Below are 18,703 nucleotides of genomic sequence, written 5' to 3' on the forward strand. Positions count from 1 at the left end.
ATATATTCTCCATAAAACATGAGAGATAGAAATTGAGTTTAATTTTTGGAAACTAATAACTATTTTAAGAGTGTTTCAAGAATTTTTAATGATTTTTTTTTAATTTAAATATAGTGATTTTGTGTTTACTACTGTACATTTGTACCCTTAATGATTTTTGTTTTAAAACATTAATACCAATGATGTAAAAACTTTGGAAAACCCTACCTACTAAAGATTTATTTAAAAACACGAAATTCTAATAATCTAACAATATCTTTAAATTTTTTGTGGTACTTTTGGGTTAATAGCTTTACATAATGTCTAGATCGGAATATGTCAATAGTTTCAAAAAATTTCTTAAGTTTTTGCAAAAAAACAAATTCGTAACTAGAACAAAAAAAAAACATGAAAGTATCTTAAACTATCTTACAATATGTTTTAGAAAGATCTGGATGAAATTTTATAAACATGAAGTAATTTTGAAGTAATTTTGAAAATTGAGACAAAAATAATTAAATACAATAAAATTTGTTATTTGTTTTTAAATTCTCTCATTCATATAAGATATTAGTAAAAAGATGTAAATTAACCGACCAAAAAAAAATATAATGTTTGAATGGTCACCAAATATCAGTTTGTTTATAGATTTGTCCGTTCCGACCCTTGTAACTATTCAAACCCGTAAACTAAAACTAAACGAGATATAAAAACTTCGGTACTTTATTCGAGAGAGATCAATAACAAATTAAAAAAAAAAAAATAGATCAACAATCTGGTTTGAAAATTGAAATGCAGCAAAACAAACCAAACAAAATAACTGAACCGACATTTTCAGATTAAACCAACCGTCCTACCAAATTGTTCTTTACCATAATCCTGAAGGCTTAAAACCCTGAACAAACAAGTCCCCTTCCCTTCGTCCCCGTGCGTGAGTTCTCCGACGCCGTGAATCCGACCAACAGTTTATCTCCGGCAAAGGATGTTATGTTAGTTTTAGGCTATGCCAAAGGAATCGTTCATCGATTTCTCAGAAATCCCAAATGGTATTCACCTTTTCCTAATCAATTTGTCTGCAATTTTGTGCCTTTTTGATGTAGAAACCATCAAGTGTTAAGCTTTCCTTTTGTGTCTTCTTATAGACTTCTGGGTTTCTTTTTGTTTGTTGGCAGGAACTGTGGGCTCGTCTTGCTTCACAATCAGTTCTCTAGTTACTCCATTTGTGTAAAGTCAAGACCTTTTCTACAAGTTCCATATGAATCAGCTTCGTTTGACCTCTTACGATCTCAGAAGCAGAGTCTTCTTGCATATGATGGTTTGTTTAACAGACGTTACATGAGTAATTCAACTATAGAGCTAAGAACAGATGATAATGTTGTGAGGTTTGCTTTCAACAATGTCACTGGTAACAATGTTGTGCCTACAAGAAAAGAAAAGAAATGGAAAAGGGCTAAGTTGTCAAGAAAAGCTAAAGTGAATGAGTTGAGGTTTTATCGTCTTAAGGCGAAAAAGAAGATGAATTCACCAAACCCTGAAGTTAGGATTCGTTACAAGCTTGAAAAGGTTTTAATCAGTATTGATGCAGTTTCATATTATTCTACCTATACTAGTGTTGCTCAACTGCATTGTAATTGGGTTTTCTTGCGAACTTGGAAAGGGTAGACCTTTATATGCATATAAACTGTTAGTCTTATAATCATGTGTTCATCTGTATAAGTTAATGTAACATGTTAGTAGCTCTGAAGTTTATTCAAAATTTGTTGGTATGGTTGATTGTGCAGGCCAAGAGGAAAGAAGAATGGTTGATTGAGAAACTGAGGAAATACGATGTCCCGAAATCACCAGCTGAACCCTATGATCCAGAAATATTGACAGAGGAAGAGCAGCATTACCTAAAACGTACAGGTGAGAAGAGAAAGAACTTTGTACTTGTTGGGAGACGAGGAGTGTTTGGAGGTGTGGTTCTGAATCTGCACCTCCACTGGAAAAAGCATGAGACTGTTAAAGTTATTTGCAAGCCCTGCAACAAACCCGGGCAGGTTCATGAGTATGCAGCAGAGCTTGCTCGGTTGAGCAAGGGCATTGTGATTGATGTCAAACCTAACAACTCCATAGTATTGTACCGTGGGAAAAACTATGTGAGACCAGAAGTGATGTCTCCCATTGATACCCTCTCTAAAGATAAGGTATTGATAAATCCAGATACTTTATGTTGGCTTTGCGTTTCTTGGTTTGACAAAAAGTAAATGAAAATGGCAGGCTTTGGAGAAATATCGGTACGAGCAATCGCTTGAACATACGAGTGAGTTTATAGAGAAGCTGGAGAAAGAGCTTGAGGAGTACCAGAAGTATGTTACTAGGCACAAGAAGAAGAAAGATGAAGAAGCAGAAAAGAACAAAGCAGAATAGAGAAGTCGATTAAAGACCTGAGCAACGTTGGATAATCGTAAACGCTAAAGTTGAAACCGATGCTCTGTGCTTGCGTACCTCAACAACCCGTGAATATAATTCTTGTTGGTGTGTTTGGGAAACTGAGGCTTGGGGCAGTTAGAGAGAATGCTTTCAGAAAGTCAGCTAAAGAATGTATTTACTAGCTTTTCAATGGATCATTAACTGAGAAGCTCTGACACATAACTCAACACTATATCTATCTCTTTGTCATCACCTGTTCAGTTTATTTCTGTTTTCTCTCTTTTTGTAGCCACTTTAATCGAAGAAACTTCACTTACATAAATTATTGGATAACCAAATCGTTTATTTCCCGAGCTTACGATAAGATACAAGCAGAGAAAGATTCAGACCTGATAAATGTTTTGGCGTAAAGCTCAAAATTTGGACACAAAACAGACTTGCAAACAATAATTCACTACACCAAATAATCCAATTTCTTCTAACCCGAAAAGAGATCTGATCAGAGGATACAATACAACTACAAACGTGAAGCAAAATAACTTCACTGAGACAAGAGAAGTGAAAAAAACTCATCTTGAGGACTTCTTTCTCCACTGGGTTCTCCCACGATTGATCTCCTGACCATTTTCTGACAACCTCAGGATATGCAAGAACTGGCTCTCATTGTGTTCTTGTTTGCTTGACATGGTAGATCCGTTGGTCCCAGTAAGCTTTGAGACCGCGTCGTTGGGACTTTCAAATGTGGTAAGTGAATCTACAATGTCATCTTGCTGGCATTCTCTTCTGTAATCTAGAGTAATCACTTGAAGCTCGTGCGTGTCTATAATTTCTTGAGGTATGCTCTGCAATTACCAAGGGCCCAGGTCAAATTTATGAGTTGGCCCATCAATAGATAACCTGAGGTTTCGTGGCATAAAACTTAGTTACTCACCTCAAGGACCCACCCAATGTAGGTGACATTATTTACATGCTGGTTCATGTCTAGATCAGCTCGTCTAGGCTTAAGCCCAAGCATAGAATATTGAGCTGGATCTTCCAGTTTTGGGATTTTCTTTAAGCTGCTATTGTTCTCCTCTGGAAACGCTAGTCTACATAGATACAGAGACAACCTAGTTCAGAATTTCATGTCGACAAATTTCGTAAGTGGCCATAAGAAAATATGGTGGAAACCATGATTCATCACCTGGGTTCTCGAGGACAGAACACCAAGTACTCGTCCCGAACTTCATCTGTAACTCTTTGAAGCCGCCTTGTGTCTTGGTTCATCATCACCCACTTGCTGTAACATTTGAGTAAGATATGCATGAAATCCCCATATAACTAAATTAGCACTTATACACACAACCAATTCCTTGGAAAAAGAAAAAAAACTATATGCATCCAAAACAAATGATAAGAGTCTGACAAGTAGAAAAAGCAAAAACCTTGTAGCACGTCCAATAACTTCCCCGGTAGCACAGTCCTTTAAAATCCAATCACGTCTAGTTCCAATCCTTCCTTCACTCTGACACCAAGTCTCAATCTCAACCACATCACTCCTACAACCAAAACAAGAAAGCTGAAAACTTTCAACTCCAACCACTCAAATCATAAGAGGCAAACAAACCAAAAAAAGACCCTTACCAAGCTGGATACTTGTAAATCTCAATATGCATTCTTGCAGTAACCCAAATGAGATGCAGCTTCCTCATAGTAAGTGTTGTAGCAAACCCATCAGTCGAAAATCCAACTTTCTGAACATGATTACATGCCACTTCCTACACAAATCCATACTTACAAATCAATCACATGACCACAAAAAAAAAGACATAACCAAGAGACCATAACACTGAACAATGATCACATTAGAAAGTTAAAACAAACATTGCAAGACACAAGAATCGTGTTTAGTATATTGAGTACACACAAACAAACCCCAAAAAAGAACCAAAACCTGCAAGAGATTAGCAATTGTCTCAACGGTGGCAGTTTTGTTAATCCCAACTTCATAGCTTCTAACAATGAACTTCTCCTTATACGAGAATCCATCTTCCATCAACCGACCAAATCGGAGACGATCCGCCGGAGGAGCATCGGAAACAGAATCTGCAACACGGAGGCTGCTGTTTCCTTGATCGGCTGAGAGAATTGCCCGTAAAGGTTCCTTCTTTATCTGAAAACAAGAGACGGGTCCGGTACGGCGATGCACCGGAACAAAAAGCCGGCGAGAATCGGAGAAGAAAAAGCTGTGTAAGTGGTCAGTTACATTACACGAAAGCTTCAACATTTCTGGGTAAATTGAGAGATGGGTTTTGTTTATTTTAGGGAATATGATTAAAAGGGTTTTTGTGTGTGTTTATAGGAGAGAATCAAGGATTTGGTGTTTGTAAATTTTGTCAACGACGATGAGACCGAGGAGGAGGACAGTGGAAATTGAAAGTTGAGAGATTTACGAGATTGCCATTGATATTTTGATAGTTGTTGGCCAATTGGTAAAAGAGTAAAAAGGAGACATGTGTGGTGAATAAGAAAGCTCTCTCTGTTTTGGTTTCTCACGTGACCGACCTCTCCCTGCTCACCGCTTCTCTCCATATATACACATTAACTATATACTTTATACGAAAATTAAACTCTACACGACAAATACGATGAAACGGCCACAATCGATTCAAACTTCTATCATATATAAGGGAATAATTTTGTAAAAATCTACAATTTCAATGGCAGTTTGAATTACTGTAACCAGAAATCTTTTGATTGCTTCTTCAACCACAATTCCAACATCTTTATGATTTAAGATAGCAATCCAATGTTTCTTAGAAGAATATGAAGAAACAGAGTGTCTGAAGCGGGAAATGTCAAATGCAACTGCCAGTGCACAATGGAGAAAATGCAACACATCAAGTATGGAGATGGGGAGCATGGGCGATAAATGTTTCAGCCTAAAAGGTGTTTGTTGGAAGCTACAAGTTAGTTGTTAAAGTCAACATGATGATGAGAAACTTCTCAGTACCTACTGGATAAAGAGAGATGTTGTGAAGGACATGAAACAGTGTTAGTATCCGCTTGACAAAGAAGAGAACTATGAAGATTGTTGTAACCTATATAAATGAAGGAAGTTCATCTTATTAGGGTTAGCAGTTTAGAGGAAGAAAAGTGTGAGTTAAGAGTCAAGCAAAAGAAAATATTTGTTTGAGTGGGTTTGCTGGTGAGTGAATATACGAGTGTGCATAATTGTTGTTGTGTAGGTAAGATTGGATAGATTATGATCGATTCAGTGACAAATCACATGTTGTGATGTTGCATGAAACTGATCAAACAAGCTTGTAAGATAGTTGTTTGAGGAATCTCTAATAAAGTTGTTATATCTTTGGTATTCTTGTAATAGTATTCAAGGTTATTTCAGAATCTTACATATTTTTCATTCCAATCCAGAGTGCAATTAACCCCTTCCATAAAGCACTAATACTGAACAATAAACGAAATCGAAAGCTAAAGGCTTTTTAAGTAGAGAACAATGAGATTTTTGCAGGAAAAGCTTCCCCATTTTTGTCAACTTTACTTTCCATCTTTAAAAATAATGATTAATTCTACGAAAAAAAATAAACAATATAACGCTTATACGTATTTTCTAAAATATTTTTAAAATTACATAAAGTATATTTTAAAATTATAAAAATAGACTAAAGCTCTTTGTTGCGAATAAGTTTGATATATTATTTATAAAAAATAACAAATTTCAAAAGTGATAAAAAGGGTTATTTTGCGTATTATTTTTTATTTTGCGGGATTGATATGCATTTTTTTAGAGATGAAAGGTAAAATTACTAAAAAATTGATGTTGTGAAGGTTTTTTTTTTCTGCAGAGAACCAAAAGAACTATCCTTCATATTACTGAGCAATATCCAGTAGTAACCCTAGAAAAATATCAAGAATCTCTTGTTCATGTAACATTAAGGTTCTAAAATGTTATTTTTGATATTTTATTTGTGAAATTTTCTCTCAATAGAAGTAGGCTACAAAATCATTGAAAAGTTTTCAAATGTTGTTGGCAAAAGTAGAATATAAATAATAATATTAGAGAAAAAAATAGATGATTGCATATTTCATATCTTTGTATCCACATTATTATTTATAGGAACACTGCATGTTTTCATCTTAAACTAAATTGTTCGGGCATCTATATCATCAAACTAATGGCGGATTTAGAAAGTATTATTGTAGGAGGCATAACACTGTCAATTTAAATATATATAAAATTATTTTATGTTGTCATTTTTAATGATAGCTAAATACGTTTTATACTTTTCAACTAATATTCATTGTCTCAATTAAAAAAAAAATTAATGATAGTTCAAAAGATTTACGAGTAGAAGCCAAGTCAATAATATTTTCAAATGAAACTAAAATAATATAAAAGACATGTAAACATTTTTGGTTTCCATCTCAAGACAATTTCTTACTGTGTGGAAGAATTGGTGAATATGATTATGATTTAATTGGTAAAAAATTCGCCATTAACGGCTTTGGTTTGTAATAATTGCCTCTCATTTTAGTGTTGTCATCTCTGGAAATTTCAAATATACGTGTTTTTTTATTAATGCCCAAAAATATAACATCCAAGCACCTTTAAAAATTATCAAATTCAATTCATGATTTTTAATAAAATTTAAGTAAGTCTTTGTAACATATCAAGAAGCTGTAATGCCCTTACCATGAGTTTTTTTTTTTTTTTTTCTTTTCTTTCTATCCATATTATAATGGCTGAATCAATATAACTACAAAAATTTCTATCAACTTTAATATAGCTGTTGAGCTTCTTGTATTCAACATTTTTCTCTGTGTATTTGAGTCTGGTTTGTATCATCTGCAGGAACAGACTCATTTTGTTTACAAATGTTGAATCGTGTTATTCTTGTTCGTCTTCTTCTTCTTCTTCAGGAGGACAACGTAACATGCTTACATTGATCTCCTTATCCTCATGTTCTATCCTTCTCTTTGGTTCTGCAAATACAGAGAGCCAAGCAAAAGTTGTTTAGACAAAATACGCAACACTTGGTTGTTAGTATAAACCTTACTTTTGTTAGTAATTGTTCGGCGTGTGTAAGCCAAGAACTCTTCCCAGCTTTGCTGTTTGAGTTCTCGTTTATCTTCTTCCGATAGCACAAAGTTTGGTTCCCTTCCACACATGAAAGCAGCCCTAAAGAGGTAATATTGTTAATGGCAATGATTTACCAAAGTACTGAAAGAGCATTCAAGAATTAACTTTATACCTATCGTATAAACGAGCAGCCTCTTCTTGAGAAGAGAATGTACCCAAGTGGATCTGTCTCTTCTCGACTTTAATGGCGGCTTGCCATTTCATGTTCTTGTAGTAGACTCCTCTCATTAAACATGGTTCTTGGTTATGTACTTGTTTTCTTTTATGCCGCTTTCTTCGTTTCAGCGGCTGGTCTGTAAATAGGAGATGAATAACATTGAAATAATTGGTCAATTCTTCACTCATCTCAATGAATTAGTTAGCGAGTGAGAAACAGGACCTGGAACACATATATACTGCTCACATTTTGGTGAGATGGAATCAGAATCAACCGGTGACATATCTGAGTAATCAAAACTGAAATGCATATGTTTCGACCGAGTTCTTCGACCAGCTTCTTCAATAGGCATTTTCTGCCAAACCAAAAGAAGCAAAGGCTCAACTGTTAGAATAGAATATACAATCTTATGAACTCTAATCTTTGAACCAACTAAGAGCTTTCAGACAGTTATATGTGTAATTTATATAAGTAATGCTCTTAGCCCTTACGCATTAGTAAAGAGTAACCTCTGTACAACAATTAGCAAAAAGATTTGTCCCTACCTCCTCTTTAGGCTCGGTAACCGTTTCTGCTGGTCCGAGACTATAGGGTGCTTTGGCATTAGGATTTGGAATCCCAGTGATCATCTCCTCGGCAGTTAAAAAAGGAAGCGGTGTCACATAACCATTTGGTCCTAGAGAAACAAAAAACTAGTTGATAACTTTGAATTATGCCTAATGTCTGGACGACAATATAGCTTTTGTCAAAAAAACATTGTTTACCACAACAGAGACCCAATAGCCTACGCCTCCGTAAGCTCACCATATTGTGTACCTTTGAATGTTTTACTTTTCTCCTATAGAGACCATAAAACAAAACAGGCATCAGTCAGCTCACAGAAACACTATATGTCTAAATTAAGTAAGATTACACAAAAAAATGCTTCATTAAACATATGTCTGGTGTTTTGAGACCACAAAAGTGGAAAAGTTAACATGAAGATCCGACAAGAAGAGCTATTTTAGTTTCTCAAAAAGTCAATTAACAGCTCATCACAAAACTCATCAAAGTACGTGACGATATGAATTCAATTGAATCTATGTTCGTATGAAAAGGGAAATTTGAACTAATCAATTGCAAAAAGGAAGACTTTTTTATCCAAATCAAGTCAACCCCTCAAATAAGAACCAAACCAAACCTACTACCTTTATGAAAAGAAAAAAAACCTAAGCTAAATCTAGAAACCAGAGTCCGACTCTGACCAATCAAGAAGAGAACAACAAACATAAGAAGACAAAACAATCAGGATGAATTAGTCTTCTCCGCAAAAACAGAACCAACCATGACAAAAACTTAAACGCACCCATTGTACATAAACTCATAAGAAACCAACCCATTGCATCAAAATCAAAGCTTTAGGGGACAAAAAAAACAGAGACCGGTTCAAGGGTTAAACCGGAGAGATTTTGTAGAGAGATAAAAAAAAAAGGGAACAATTGAGATACCTCTTAAGAAGGTGGTGGTGAGTGACACAACAAGGTTTTATATAATTCTGGATTTGGTTGTTTCGTTTGTTGAACAGAAGAAAGAGAGAGATAAAGAAGAGTTTTAATTGTGTTTGGAGAGTTGAGGTGGTGTATTGAGGGGCTCATGCATCTACCACCTTCGCCATCTTATTTATTTGGTTGGTAAACGCTGAGAAGACAAGAAGGGAAGAAGATTTAATAATTTGACCAAAAAAAAAAAAAAAAAAAAAAAAAATTGGAATATTTATCAGTAAGTAGGAATAGATAAAATGCTCATAAATTAATGACCAAAATAATAATTGGAAGATACATGGCTCCAGTCAAAGCCAGCTACAGGATTACAACAGACCAAACACATTCCCTCTGATCTACAACCTTTAGTGTCAACTTTGGCTAAAGTAAGTGATATCTTAAGCTCCAACAGACGTGAATGGAGAAGTGACATTTTGGATTTGGTTTTTACTGAGCAAAATCGGAGATCAATAGAGAATTTGCGGCCAGGGGGCTTAAACCGTAAAGATGGCTACACATGGGACTATGCACGGACTGGTCATTACTCTGTGAAGTCTGGCTACTGGGTACAAACGCATATCATATCAACCCGATCTCGTATACAAGAAGTGGACCAGCCCAGTCTAAATCCCCTTATTAGTCAAGTGTGGCATACGGATACCAGTCCCAATTGACTCATTGTCTCTCAGTGGCGAGTAATCTGTCTTATCGACATTTGACAAGAGAGAAAAGTTGCTCAAGGTGTCCTCACGAAGAAGAATCTGTTAACCATCTATTGTTCCTTTGTACGTATGCTCGTCAGGTTTGGGCTCTGTCTCCTATTCCGGCTCCTCCAAGTGGTATCTGGTCTAATTCTTTCTATTCTAATACCGATCATGTGCTGAATATCAACTCTCATGCTCCTCATATTAAAGAGCTGGATAAAATTATTCCTTGGTTATTGTGGAGATTGTGGAAAGCCAGGAACGATTTAATTTTTAAGGGAAAGGACTTTAATCCTCAAGACACGATGAAGAAAGCTTTAGAGGATGCTGAAGAATGGAGTCAGAGAAAAGGTCCTGAGGAAACGGAGGGAAGACAACCTGAAGAGAGAGCAACACATCACCTTAAGTGGAATCCTCCTCTAGGTGGTTGGGTTAAATGTAATACTGATGGTGCCTGGAACGGTGTAGATGTGCGAAGTGGAACAGGGTGGGTGCTTAGGGACACAAATGGAGAGGTTTTATGGTTAGGAGCACAATCTATCCGAATGACTAGAACCGTCTTGGAGGTTGAACTAGAGGCAATCAGAAGGGCGCTATCGACTCTCTCACGTCTTAACTATGATCGTATAATTCTGGAATCAGATTCTTTGGGAGCAGTCAAATTGATCAACAATGCTGAAATCTGTCCAGTGTGTGCTCCTATGCTTCAAGACATTCAAGACCTGCTCCTCAACTTTAGGGAATTCAAACTTGTTTTCTCACCAAGGGAATGTAATAAAGTGGCTGATAGGGTAGCAAGGGAATCTCTCTCTTTTGAGAACTATGATCCCAAGTTATACACTTTAGAGCCTAGGTGGATTAAAAGTGTTGTAAGAGAGAATAAACAATTTGTCACATGATTTAGTGAATGAAAGTTGATGTTGAGCCAAAAAAAAAAAATAATAATAATAATTGGAAGATAAATGGTACAATAAAAAAAAGACCATGAGGTTTTGATAAAGTTGAATCCACGAAGGGAACGTGTTGATTTTATGCAATCTCAATTCCCCACTTTTATGCCTTTTTCCCTTCCATATTTGGACTTCACATAACTTGATAAAAAAATATTACGATAAAATTGCCATGAATTAATGACTTCGAGACCTATAATATTTTCATAATTCGTAGATATATAAACTGAGGCTATATTACCTTTTAAAAAAAAAAATAGTTGCCTTTACAGATAACAAAACAAATAGTTACCTCTACTAAGGCTATATTTTCAAAAAGAAAATTAAAATAAAACAAAATTATTTTAGAAAACAACCCGCAGGTACACGCGGGTGTGAATCTAGTTAAAATCGTAGGAAAAATCTATACAAGGTCCTAGTGTAATTATGAATCTTAGTCTTGCCGTTTTGTGAACAACTCCTACTCCTAGCCTCGTACTGATTGATTAATATTTCAAAACATGCCCTTTTGTTCAGATATTCTTGTAATTATAATATTATATAACAAAGTACTAAAAAGCTTAGATTTATAAAATGTGTGTATAATAGTAATTTACCTTCTCATAGAGTATATATGTCCCAAGCATAATGCCTAGCTTGGTGAAAAATCTAACTGCTTACCATTATTAAGCAACTATCCTAACACATTCCCCATTCTCTTGGTCCATTTTCGAGAATACCAACAGTTTGACGAAAATATTGAACAACTTTTCGAGAATACCAACAGTTCTTCCGCGTTTCTGTAACAATCTTCCCAAGATGTGGTAGATCCGTGAAACTCTAGAGGATCCAAAAATACATGTCACATACGTAACTGGTTCCAAAACCTCACACATATTGTAGGTGAATACCCGACCTGACTTACAATCAAGGTGAATCAAAACGGATTCTATTTACGAAAGAAACTAAATAAGATGATCGAGAGAACATAATGGTCTTTGAAGCTTGAAAAGATTATGGAATTTCTTTAAGAAAAAAAAAAGATTATGGAATTACCAAATCCCAATATCTTATATTATGGAATTACCAAAGTCTTGAGGGAGTTGCCATAACAACATTCTGCTTTTTCCCAAAATTTAATTTTAAATGAATTAAGCCTAACCCAAATAGTATCTTAGCGGGGCAGGTATGGACATTAAATCTTAGGCCCATTAAAAAGCGGGCCTTGCGGGCCTAACTTAAATGGATTGCGGGTTTTAGCGGGTTATACATAGCTATTTGTATATAATTTTAAATATATATCTTTTAAATGTATGTGGTAACACAAATAAATTTAATGTAAAAAAATTAAAAACATCTAGAAAAATTAATATAAACATTGATTTTATTTAAAATTGTTTTTAATTATTATTTATTAATTTTACTTTATTTTAATATATTATTTATTAATTTTGCTTTATTTTTAATATATTATTTAGGCATGCGGGCCAGTCCGCTAACCCGCTGGACTTAGCGGGATGGGTTTGGACATAACTTTTATGTCCGCGGGTTTAGCGGACCGGCCCATTGCAGTCCAAAAGATAGAAATTGTCCGCTGCGGACGGGCCAGATGGACGCAGGCCGGCCCGTTTGACACCTCTAGTCTAGTCTCATATATGATTTTCTATCTCATAACTGCGTTTTAAATATTAGACTATCATACTTATTAAAATAATTAATGAAATCTCAAATAATATATTTAGCTTGAATTAAAATAATTTGGCTACACCATATTAAATATGTTTTATCTTATATAATTTAATTTTTTATTAGTGATATACACTAAAAATAATGTTAAGTACCCATTTGTAAAAAAGGGTTCTTTTCTAATATTGTAAAAATATATTTTATTTTTACAATTAAAATAACTTTACATTAACTATTTTATTTTTAGTTAACATTTTACTCTACTACTTTTTTTATTTGGGATAAGAATATATAGTTAATATTAGATTTAGAAAATATATTAACTGTCTAAACTAATAATAATATAGAATTATAATATTCAAAATAATATAGAATTATTGAGATTTCGTAAACTAATTGCCTATATATCTATAAACGTAGTTAGATTGTTTAAATTAAAGTAGATTTTTTTGTGTTTGTAGCTATTATTATAGTAAATATTAGTAAATATCTATACTATTAAATAGAGTATTTTGTTATGGACATTTCGATCTTGGTTTAACAATACTTTTGCATTTCCAAACTACGGATAGCAATTAGTGTTCTAAAACAAAGGTAAGATCTCTTTTTAAAATCTTGAATGTTTGTTTAGTAAAATAACAATATAGACGTCATCATACATGTTTAGTATATTAAAAAGGTACAACCAATTATATATTCTGAAGAAAAACAATTAGAAACGTTTGTCCCATGATGCTTCCTTCAATGATCTCTACAAAATATGGAAAACAAAATTAATGAGTATGGAAAATATATGAACGAAGAACATTAATTAAGACTACTCACATTATAAAACTGTGTTCAAAGTTAGAAATCGATCATATCGATACTTCTCTCGTATAACATCCGCGAACTGGAATCCCGGTTTGAGATGTGTATCGATCGATGCTGGAGGAGCATTGGTCGATACTGACTCAATTTCCTGCGTTTTGACATAAGTTAAACGCTGCGTTTTGGGAAAAAGGAAAGGAGAAAAACCCTTAAGTCGTTATTTTGTCTCATTAGACGACTTTAACCGTTTTTGAGAGAAAAGAGAAGAGAGAAAGTGTTCTTGAGGTTTTTGGGAGATTTCAAGCTGTTCTTGTAGAGATCTGTAGCTGGGATCGTTTTAGGAGCTTCCTAGGAACGTTTTCTTCCTGTGATTGGGTCGGATTCCTTCTGTGGCAAAAGTAAGTGTATGACCATGGCTTATCTAGGTTGGAGATTACTCTGATCTGTTTGTTTCTGTGTTGTTAGGTTTGTTAGTATGTTGTTTGAGGCGATGGGAAGCTTTCTTATGGCTTGGGATCGTTTCTTGTGGTTGCAGGAACGGAGATCCGGCGAGAAGTTTCGGGGAAAACAATGCTCGGCATGAGCATCGGTCGATGCTAGTGCGAGGATGGCGCGGTTTGACCTAGGAGCATCGATCGATGCCATGTGGAGGCGTCGGTCGATGCGATTAGGGTTTCCGCGTGATGTCGAGCATGTGTCGATCGATGCAACTGGGTTCATCGATCAATGCAGTTGAACCTTGTGTCGATCGATGCATACCCTGTGTCGGTCGATGCTGGTCCCTGATGGTGTCGGTTGATGCAAGCTTTGTGTCGGTCGATGCAAGCTTTGTGTCGGTCGATGCAGAGCCTGGTTTGTTCGTTGATTATTGTTTGATGGTTAGAGTATCTCTATTGTTTGTGTGTATAGCCCAGTAGATGGGAGGATTGCCTTACTGAGTGTTTATAAAATACTCATGCATTGCAATTTGTGTTTGTGATGCTGGTAAGGGCAAGGTGTGATCGTGGAATCAAGGCAATGAAGAGGAGGATGTTCTAGTGGTTCGCTTGGTTGTCTGGCTTCTGTTAGGTTGCTAGAGTGGAGTCCTAGAATGTTTTTTAGGAATGCTGGTTCTCTGGGTTATGTTGTTTGGATCATTAGTTTATGATTGGATTATTTATTGGTTATTGGTATCTGTTTTCCGCTGTTGGTTGTGTTTGTGGTTAGGTGGCTAGTGGGTATGAGACCACTAGTTGTAGTGTTTTTTTATTATTATTTATTATTTAAAAAAAAAAAACGGGTCAGGTCGTTTCAGTTTGGTATCAGAGCCTTTACGGTTCTAGGTTTGGGTTCACTATGTTTCTGTTGTTGATGTTGGGATTGCATGTGTTGATTGATTATATGAGTTAGTCAATTGTGTGTGGCATGGAGTCCTAGAACATCCTCTTCGAGCCTACAGTGTGATTCCACGGTGAGTTCATGTTTTTGTGTTCCATTAATTGTGTGCTTAGCCTTCTGTTCATTGTAGTGCAGATGGTTAGAGAGGATGTTGTTGCTGGTCGTGGTCGTGGACGCGGACGCAGTCGTGGTAGGGGGAGAGCCCCAGTGGTTAGTGAGACCGATGACCAGAGTGTGACAGCAGAGGGTGTCGGCGAGTCGTAGGGTGTCCAGGGGGATTCCGTGAGTGTGGCCGGAGGGGGTGGTGTTGATGCTCCAGTGGCCAGTGATTTTAGGGCTCCAGGTGTGGGAGTTCCAGTGGGTGGAGTCCCGGGTGTTGACCTTGCGGGTTTGCTGGCACAGTGGATTGAGCGGTTGCCGCCAGTGGCACTGGCTCAGGCTCAGGTAGTGCCACCAGTGGTGGCGGAGGAGCGGCAGCCAGTGGTTGCGGATGTGAGGGTCCATTCTCGTTATATCAGCATGCTGACAGAGATGGGTCGTATTCGTACCGAGCGGTTTTCGGGAGGTACTGATCCTACCACTGCAGAGGCGTGGAGGACGAGTGTGGAACGTAACTTCCATACTCTGAGATGTCCTGAGGAGTTTTGGGTGGACATTGGGGTCCACCATTTGACTCGTGATGCTCAGTTGTGGTGGAGTTCTGTGGCAGTCAGGAGAGTGCAAAGGGAGATGACTTGGGCTGAGGCACTGGATAGGTTGGAGGTGCAGTTCCTTCAGCTAGATCAGGGGACTCGGTCAGTGCGGGAGCTTGACTTGGAGTTCAGTCGACTTCTGAGGTATGGGGGTCAGGATATGGAGTCTGAGGAGGCTCAGATCAGGAGATTTTTGAGGGCCCTACATGACGATTTGAGGGTTCGCTGTAGAGGGCGGAGTTATACTACGCATGCAGAGCTGGTTGAGACTGCAGCAGGGATTGAGGAGGATATCCGGGCACAGTCGGTAGCGGCTAGCCTAACAGGTCAGCCTAGTGGGGCTCAACATCAGGGGGTTCTAGCAAGGGCGGCAAGCCTGCGCAGGGAACCAAGAGGAGATGGGAGGCTACGCTGAGGCCGGATGGTCCGAGTTGCTTCGGGTGTGGAGGCAAGGATCACAAGGTTGCGAGCTGTCCCAAGAGGAGTGCTCCGTCGGCAGCAGATCGTGTGTGCTATCATTGCACGGAGCCAGGGCACATCAGGCCCTATTGTCTCAAGTTGCAGGCGGTAGCAGTGGTAGCGTTGCTGTAGGTGCAACCGGGATGGCAGCAGGTGGCACGGATTGAGCAGGCGCCACGGGTTTACACGACCGTCGAGACTGGTGGAACCAGTGTCGGGGCGATCACAGGTATAATTTCTGGTACTTTGTCTTGTGAGTTCAGATTTTATGTTGTCCTGTGATAAAATGTTAGGTTTTGATTCTAGAGCTACTCATAACTTCATTACCCCGGAGTGTGCAGAGAGTGCGGGTATTGTGGGAGATCCCAGAGAGCGTACAGAAGTTGTCAGAGTTGCTGGAGACAAGTTTCTGAGGGTCATTGGTGGAGCGAGGGGTATCGATATTCAGATCGCAGGAGGGTCTTGGCCTGCGGATTTGCTGTATGACGTCATCTTGGGGATGGACTGGTTGCATCGGCATATGGTTCATCTGGATTGTCATCGGGGTAGAGTTGAGTTTGAGCGCTCAGGAGGGAACTTGGTTTATGAGGGAATTAGACCGACTTCGGGGAGTCTCGTGATATCGGCCATTCAGGCTGGGAAGATGATCGAGAAGGGACGTGAGGCTTATTTGGTTACTATATCTATGCCGGAGTCAGTGGGGAAGTCTACGGTTAGCGGTATTCCGGTTGTGGAGGAGTTTGAGCATGTGTTCCAGTCAACAGAGATGGCAGAGCTGAAGAAGCAGCTAAAGGATTTTGTTGAGCAAGAATTTCATTTGTCCTATTATATCACCGTGGGGAGCGCTAGTGTTATTCGTTAAGAAGAAAGATGGGAGTTTCCGCTTGTGTATCGATTACAGGGGTCTCAAACGGGTCACTGTGAAAAACAAGTACCCTCTGCCGAGGATTGACGAGTTGTTGGATCAGTTGAGAGGTGCTACTTAGTTCTCCAAGATAGATCTGGTGTCGGGTTATCATCAGATCCCAATAGATGAGGCGGATGTGAGGAAGACTGCTTTCAGGACAAGGTATGGGCATTACGAGTTTGTGGTGATGTCGTTTGGGTTGACTAACGCACCAGCTGCGTTTATGAGATTGATGAACAGCGTGTTTCAGGAGTTTCTGGACGTGTCTGTCATCATTTTCGTCGACGACATCCTGGTTTATTCTAAGAGTCTTGAAGAGCATTCAGTGCATTTGAGGGCAGTCCTGAAGAAGCTGCGGGAGCAGAAGTTGTTTGCTAAGCTAAGCAAGTGTAGTTTCTGGCAGCGTGATATGGGTTTTCTGGGTCACATTGAGTCTGCAGATGGGGTTTCTGTAGATCCGGAGAAGATTCAGGCTATCAGGGATTGACCTAGACCGCAGAATGCCACAGAGATCAGGAGTTTTCTCGGGTTGGCAGGGTATTACAGGAGATTTGTGCAGGGTTTTGCGAGCAGAGCACGTCCTATGACTAAGTTGACGGGGAAGGATGTTTCTTTTGTCTGGTCACAGGAGTGTGAGGAGGGCTTTGCAAGCCTAAAGGAGATGTTGACTACTGCTCCGGTGTTGGCTTTGCCTGAGTAGGAAGAACCTTATGTGGTTTATACAGATGCATCTAGAGTGGGTTTGGGATGTGTGTTGATGCAGCATGGGAAAGTGATTGCCTATGCTTTGCGGCAGTTGCGGAAGCATGAGGACAACTATCCTACTCATGACTTGGACATAGGTGCTGTGGTTTTTGCCCTGAAGATTTGGAGATCTTATCTTTATGGTGCAAAGATACAAGTGTTTACAGATCATAAGAGCCTGAAGTACATATTCACTCAGCCCGAGCTGAACTTGAGGCAGAGGCGGTGGATGGAGCTGGTGGTGGATTATGATCTGGAGATAGCTTATCATCCTGGTAAGGCTAACTTGATTGTAGATGCTTTGAGTCGGAAGCGGGCGGCTTCGGCTCAGGAGCAAGATATTGATTCTCTAATAGGAGAGATCAGTGCGTTGAGCTTGTGTGCAGTTTCTCAGGAGCCGTTGGGTTTGGTTGCAGCTGATAGAGCAGATTTGTTGAGCAGAGTGCGGTTGGCTCAGGGGTCGGATTTGGGGCTGGTGAATGCCTCAAAGGATGTTGATTCAGAGTATCAGGTTTCGGCTAATGGTACTATTTTGGTGCATTGGCGGATCTGTGTGCCCAAGGATGAGGAGTTGAGGCAGGATATTTTGAGAGAGGCTCATGCTAGCATGTTCTCTATTCATCCAGGAGCGACTAAGATGTACTGAGATCTCAAGAGGTACTATCACTGGGTCGCGATGTGTGTCAGTTAGTGAAGGCTGAGCATCAGGTACCAGGTGGTTTGCTGAAGAGTCTTCCCATTCCAGAGTGGAAGTGGGATATGATTACTATGGACTTCGTGGTAGGTTTGCTAGTGTCCAGGACGTTTGATGCTATTTGGGTCATTGTGGACCGGTTGACTAAGTCGGCACATTTTCTGGCCATTAAGAAGACTGATGGAGCAGCAGTCTTGGCTAAGAAGTATGTGAAGGAGATAGTCAGGTTGCATGGGGTGCCAACGAGTATTGTGTCTGATAGGGATTCCAAGTTCACTTTGGTGTTCTGGAGGGCATTTCAGGCAGAGATGGGCACTAAGGTGCATATGAGTACAGCTTATCATCCCCAGACAGATGGACAGTCAGAGAGGACGATCCAGACATTGGAGGATTTGCTGAGGATGTGTGTGTTGGATTGGGGTGGCCATTGGGCATATCATTTGAGATTGGTAGAGTTTGCTTATAACAACAATTACCAAGCGAGTATTGGCAT

The 18,703-nt window shown here is 38.5% G+C and overlaps 3 protein-coding genes across 4 annotated transcripts; 1 reads left to right on the forward strand and 2 right to left on the reverse strand.

The window, feature by feature from the left end:
* The first annotated feature begins 718 nt into the window (after positions 1 to 718).
* Positions 719 to 2,729, forward strand: LOC104719152 (putative CRM domain-containing protein At3g25440, chloroplastic). Its single transcript, XM_010437009.3, has 4 exons — positions 719 to 1,025; positions 1,152 to 1,542; positions 1,761 to 2,165; positions 2,239 to 2,729. The coding sequence occupies exons 1-4, from the start codon at positions 967 to 969 to the stop codon at positions 2,386 to 2,388; spliced, it is 1,005 nt and encodes a 334-aa protein (XP_010435311.1). The 5' UTR covers positions 719 to 966; the 3' UTR covers positions 2,389 to 2,729.
* Positions 2,717 to 4,932, reverse strand: LOC104719153 (oleoyl-acyl carrier protein thioesterase 2, chloroplastic). Its single transcript, XM_010437010.3, has 6 exons — positions 4,325 to 4,932; positions 4,015 to 4,148; positions 3,816 to 3,929; positions 3,575 to 3,670; positions 3,323 to 3,479; positions 2,717 to 3,233 (listed from the first exon to the last, which is right to left on the reverse strand). Exons 1-6 carry the CDS (start codon positions 4,655 to 4,657, stop codon positions 2,961 to 2,963), a joined length of 1,107 nt encoding a protein of 368 aa, XP_010435312.2. The 5' UTR covers positions 4,658 to 4,932; the 3' UTR covers positions 2,717 to 2,960.
* A 2,074-nt stretch (positions 4,933 to 7,006) lies between these two features.
* On the reverse strand, positions 7,007 to 9,431 carry LOC104719154 (ethylene-responsive transcription factor-like protein At4g13040). 2 transcript variants are annotated; one of them, XM_087470519.1, is made up of 7 exons: positions 9,176 to 9,431; positions 8,453 to 8,526; positions 8,234 to 8,364; positions 7,935 to 8,043; positions 7,644 to 7,824; positions 7,449 to 7,570; positions 7,007 to 7,374 (listed from the first exon to the last, which is right to left on the reverse strand). In XM_087470519.1, the coding sequence occupies exons 2-7, from the start codon at positions 8,493 to 8,495 to the stop codon at positions 7,280 to 7,282; spliced, it is 681 nt and encodes a 226-aa protein (XP_087326645.1). In that variant the 5' UTR covers positions 8,496 to 8,526; positions 9,176 to 9,431; the 3' UTR covers positions 7,007 to 7,279. The 2 variants fall into 2 exon arrangements, with proteins under 2 accessions (XP_087326645.1, XP_019086580.1); XM_019231035.2 differs by having other exon boundaries at positions 7,911 to 8,043; positions 9,176 to 9,367.
* Between the last annotated feature and the right edge of the window lie 9,272 nt (positions 9,432 to 18,703).

The sequence above is a fragment of the Camelina sativa genome, chromosome 10 (assembly GCF_030686135.1).
Source record: "Camelina sativa cultivar CO46 ecotype springtype chromosome 10, ASM3068613v1".
Classification (NCBI taxonomy): Eukaryota; Viridiplantae; Streptophyta; class Magnoliopsida; order Brassicales; family Brassicaceae; genus Camelina; species Camelina sativa.

What these genes read in the sequence shown, in the direction of transcription:
- LOC104719153 (XM_010437010.3), bottom strand. Translation starts at nt 4,657, where the DNA reads ATGTTGAAGCTTTCGTGTAATGTAACTGACCACTTACACAGCTTTTTC. An exon ending in CAATTGCTAATCTCTTGCAG is followed by an intron (nt 4,149 to 4,324) that starts GTTTTGGTTCTT and finishes GGATTTGTGTAG; the next exon opens with GAAGTGGCATGTAATCATGT. An exon ending in GTTATTGGACGTGCTACAAG is followed by an intron (nt 3,671 to 3,815) that starts GTTTTTGCTTTT and finishes CAAATGTTACAG; the next exon opens with CAAGTGGGTGATGATGAACC.
- LOC104719154 (XM_019231035.2), bottom strand. Translation starts at nt 8,495, where the DNA reads ATGGTGAGCTTACGGAGGCGTAGGCTATTGGGTCTCTGTTGTG. An exon ending in GCAGTATATATGTGTTCCAG is followed by an intron (nt 7,825 to 7,910) that starts GTCCTGTTTCTC and finishes TCCTATTTACAG; the next exon opens with ACCAGCCGCTGAAACGAAGA. An exon ending in CCGAACAATTACTAACAAAA is followed by an intron (nt 7,375 to 7,448) that starts GTAAGGTTTATA and finishes CTGTATTTGCAG; the next exon opens with AACCAAAGAGAAGGATAGAA.
- LOC104719152 (XM_010437009.3), top strand. Translation starts at nt 967, where the DNA reads ATGTTAGTTTTAGGCTATGCCAAAGGAATCGTTCATCGATTTCTCAGA. An exon ending in TTCGTTACAAGCTTGAAAAG is followed by an intron (nt 1,543 to 1,760) that starts GTTTTAATCAGT and finishes TTGATTGTGCAG; the next exon opens with GCCAAGAGGAAAGAAGAATG. An exon ending in ATACCCTCTCTAAAGATAAG is followed by an intron (nt 2,166 to 2,238) that starts GTATTGATAAAT and finishes TGAAAATGGCAG; the next exon opens with GCTTTGGAGAAATATCGGTA.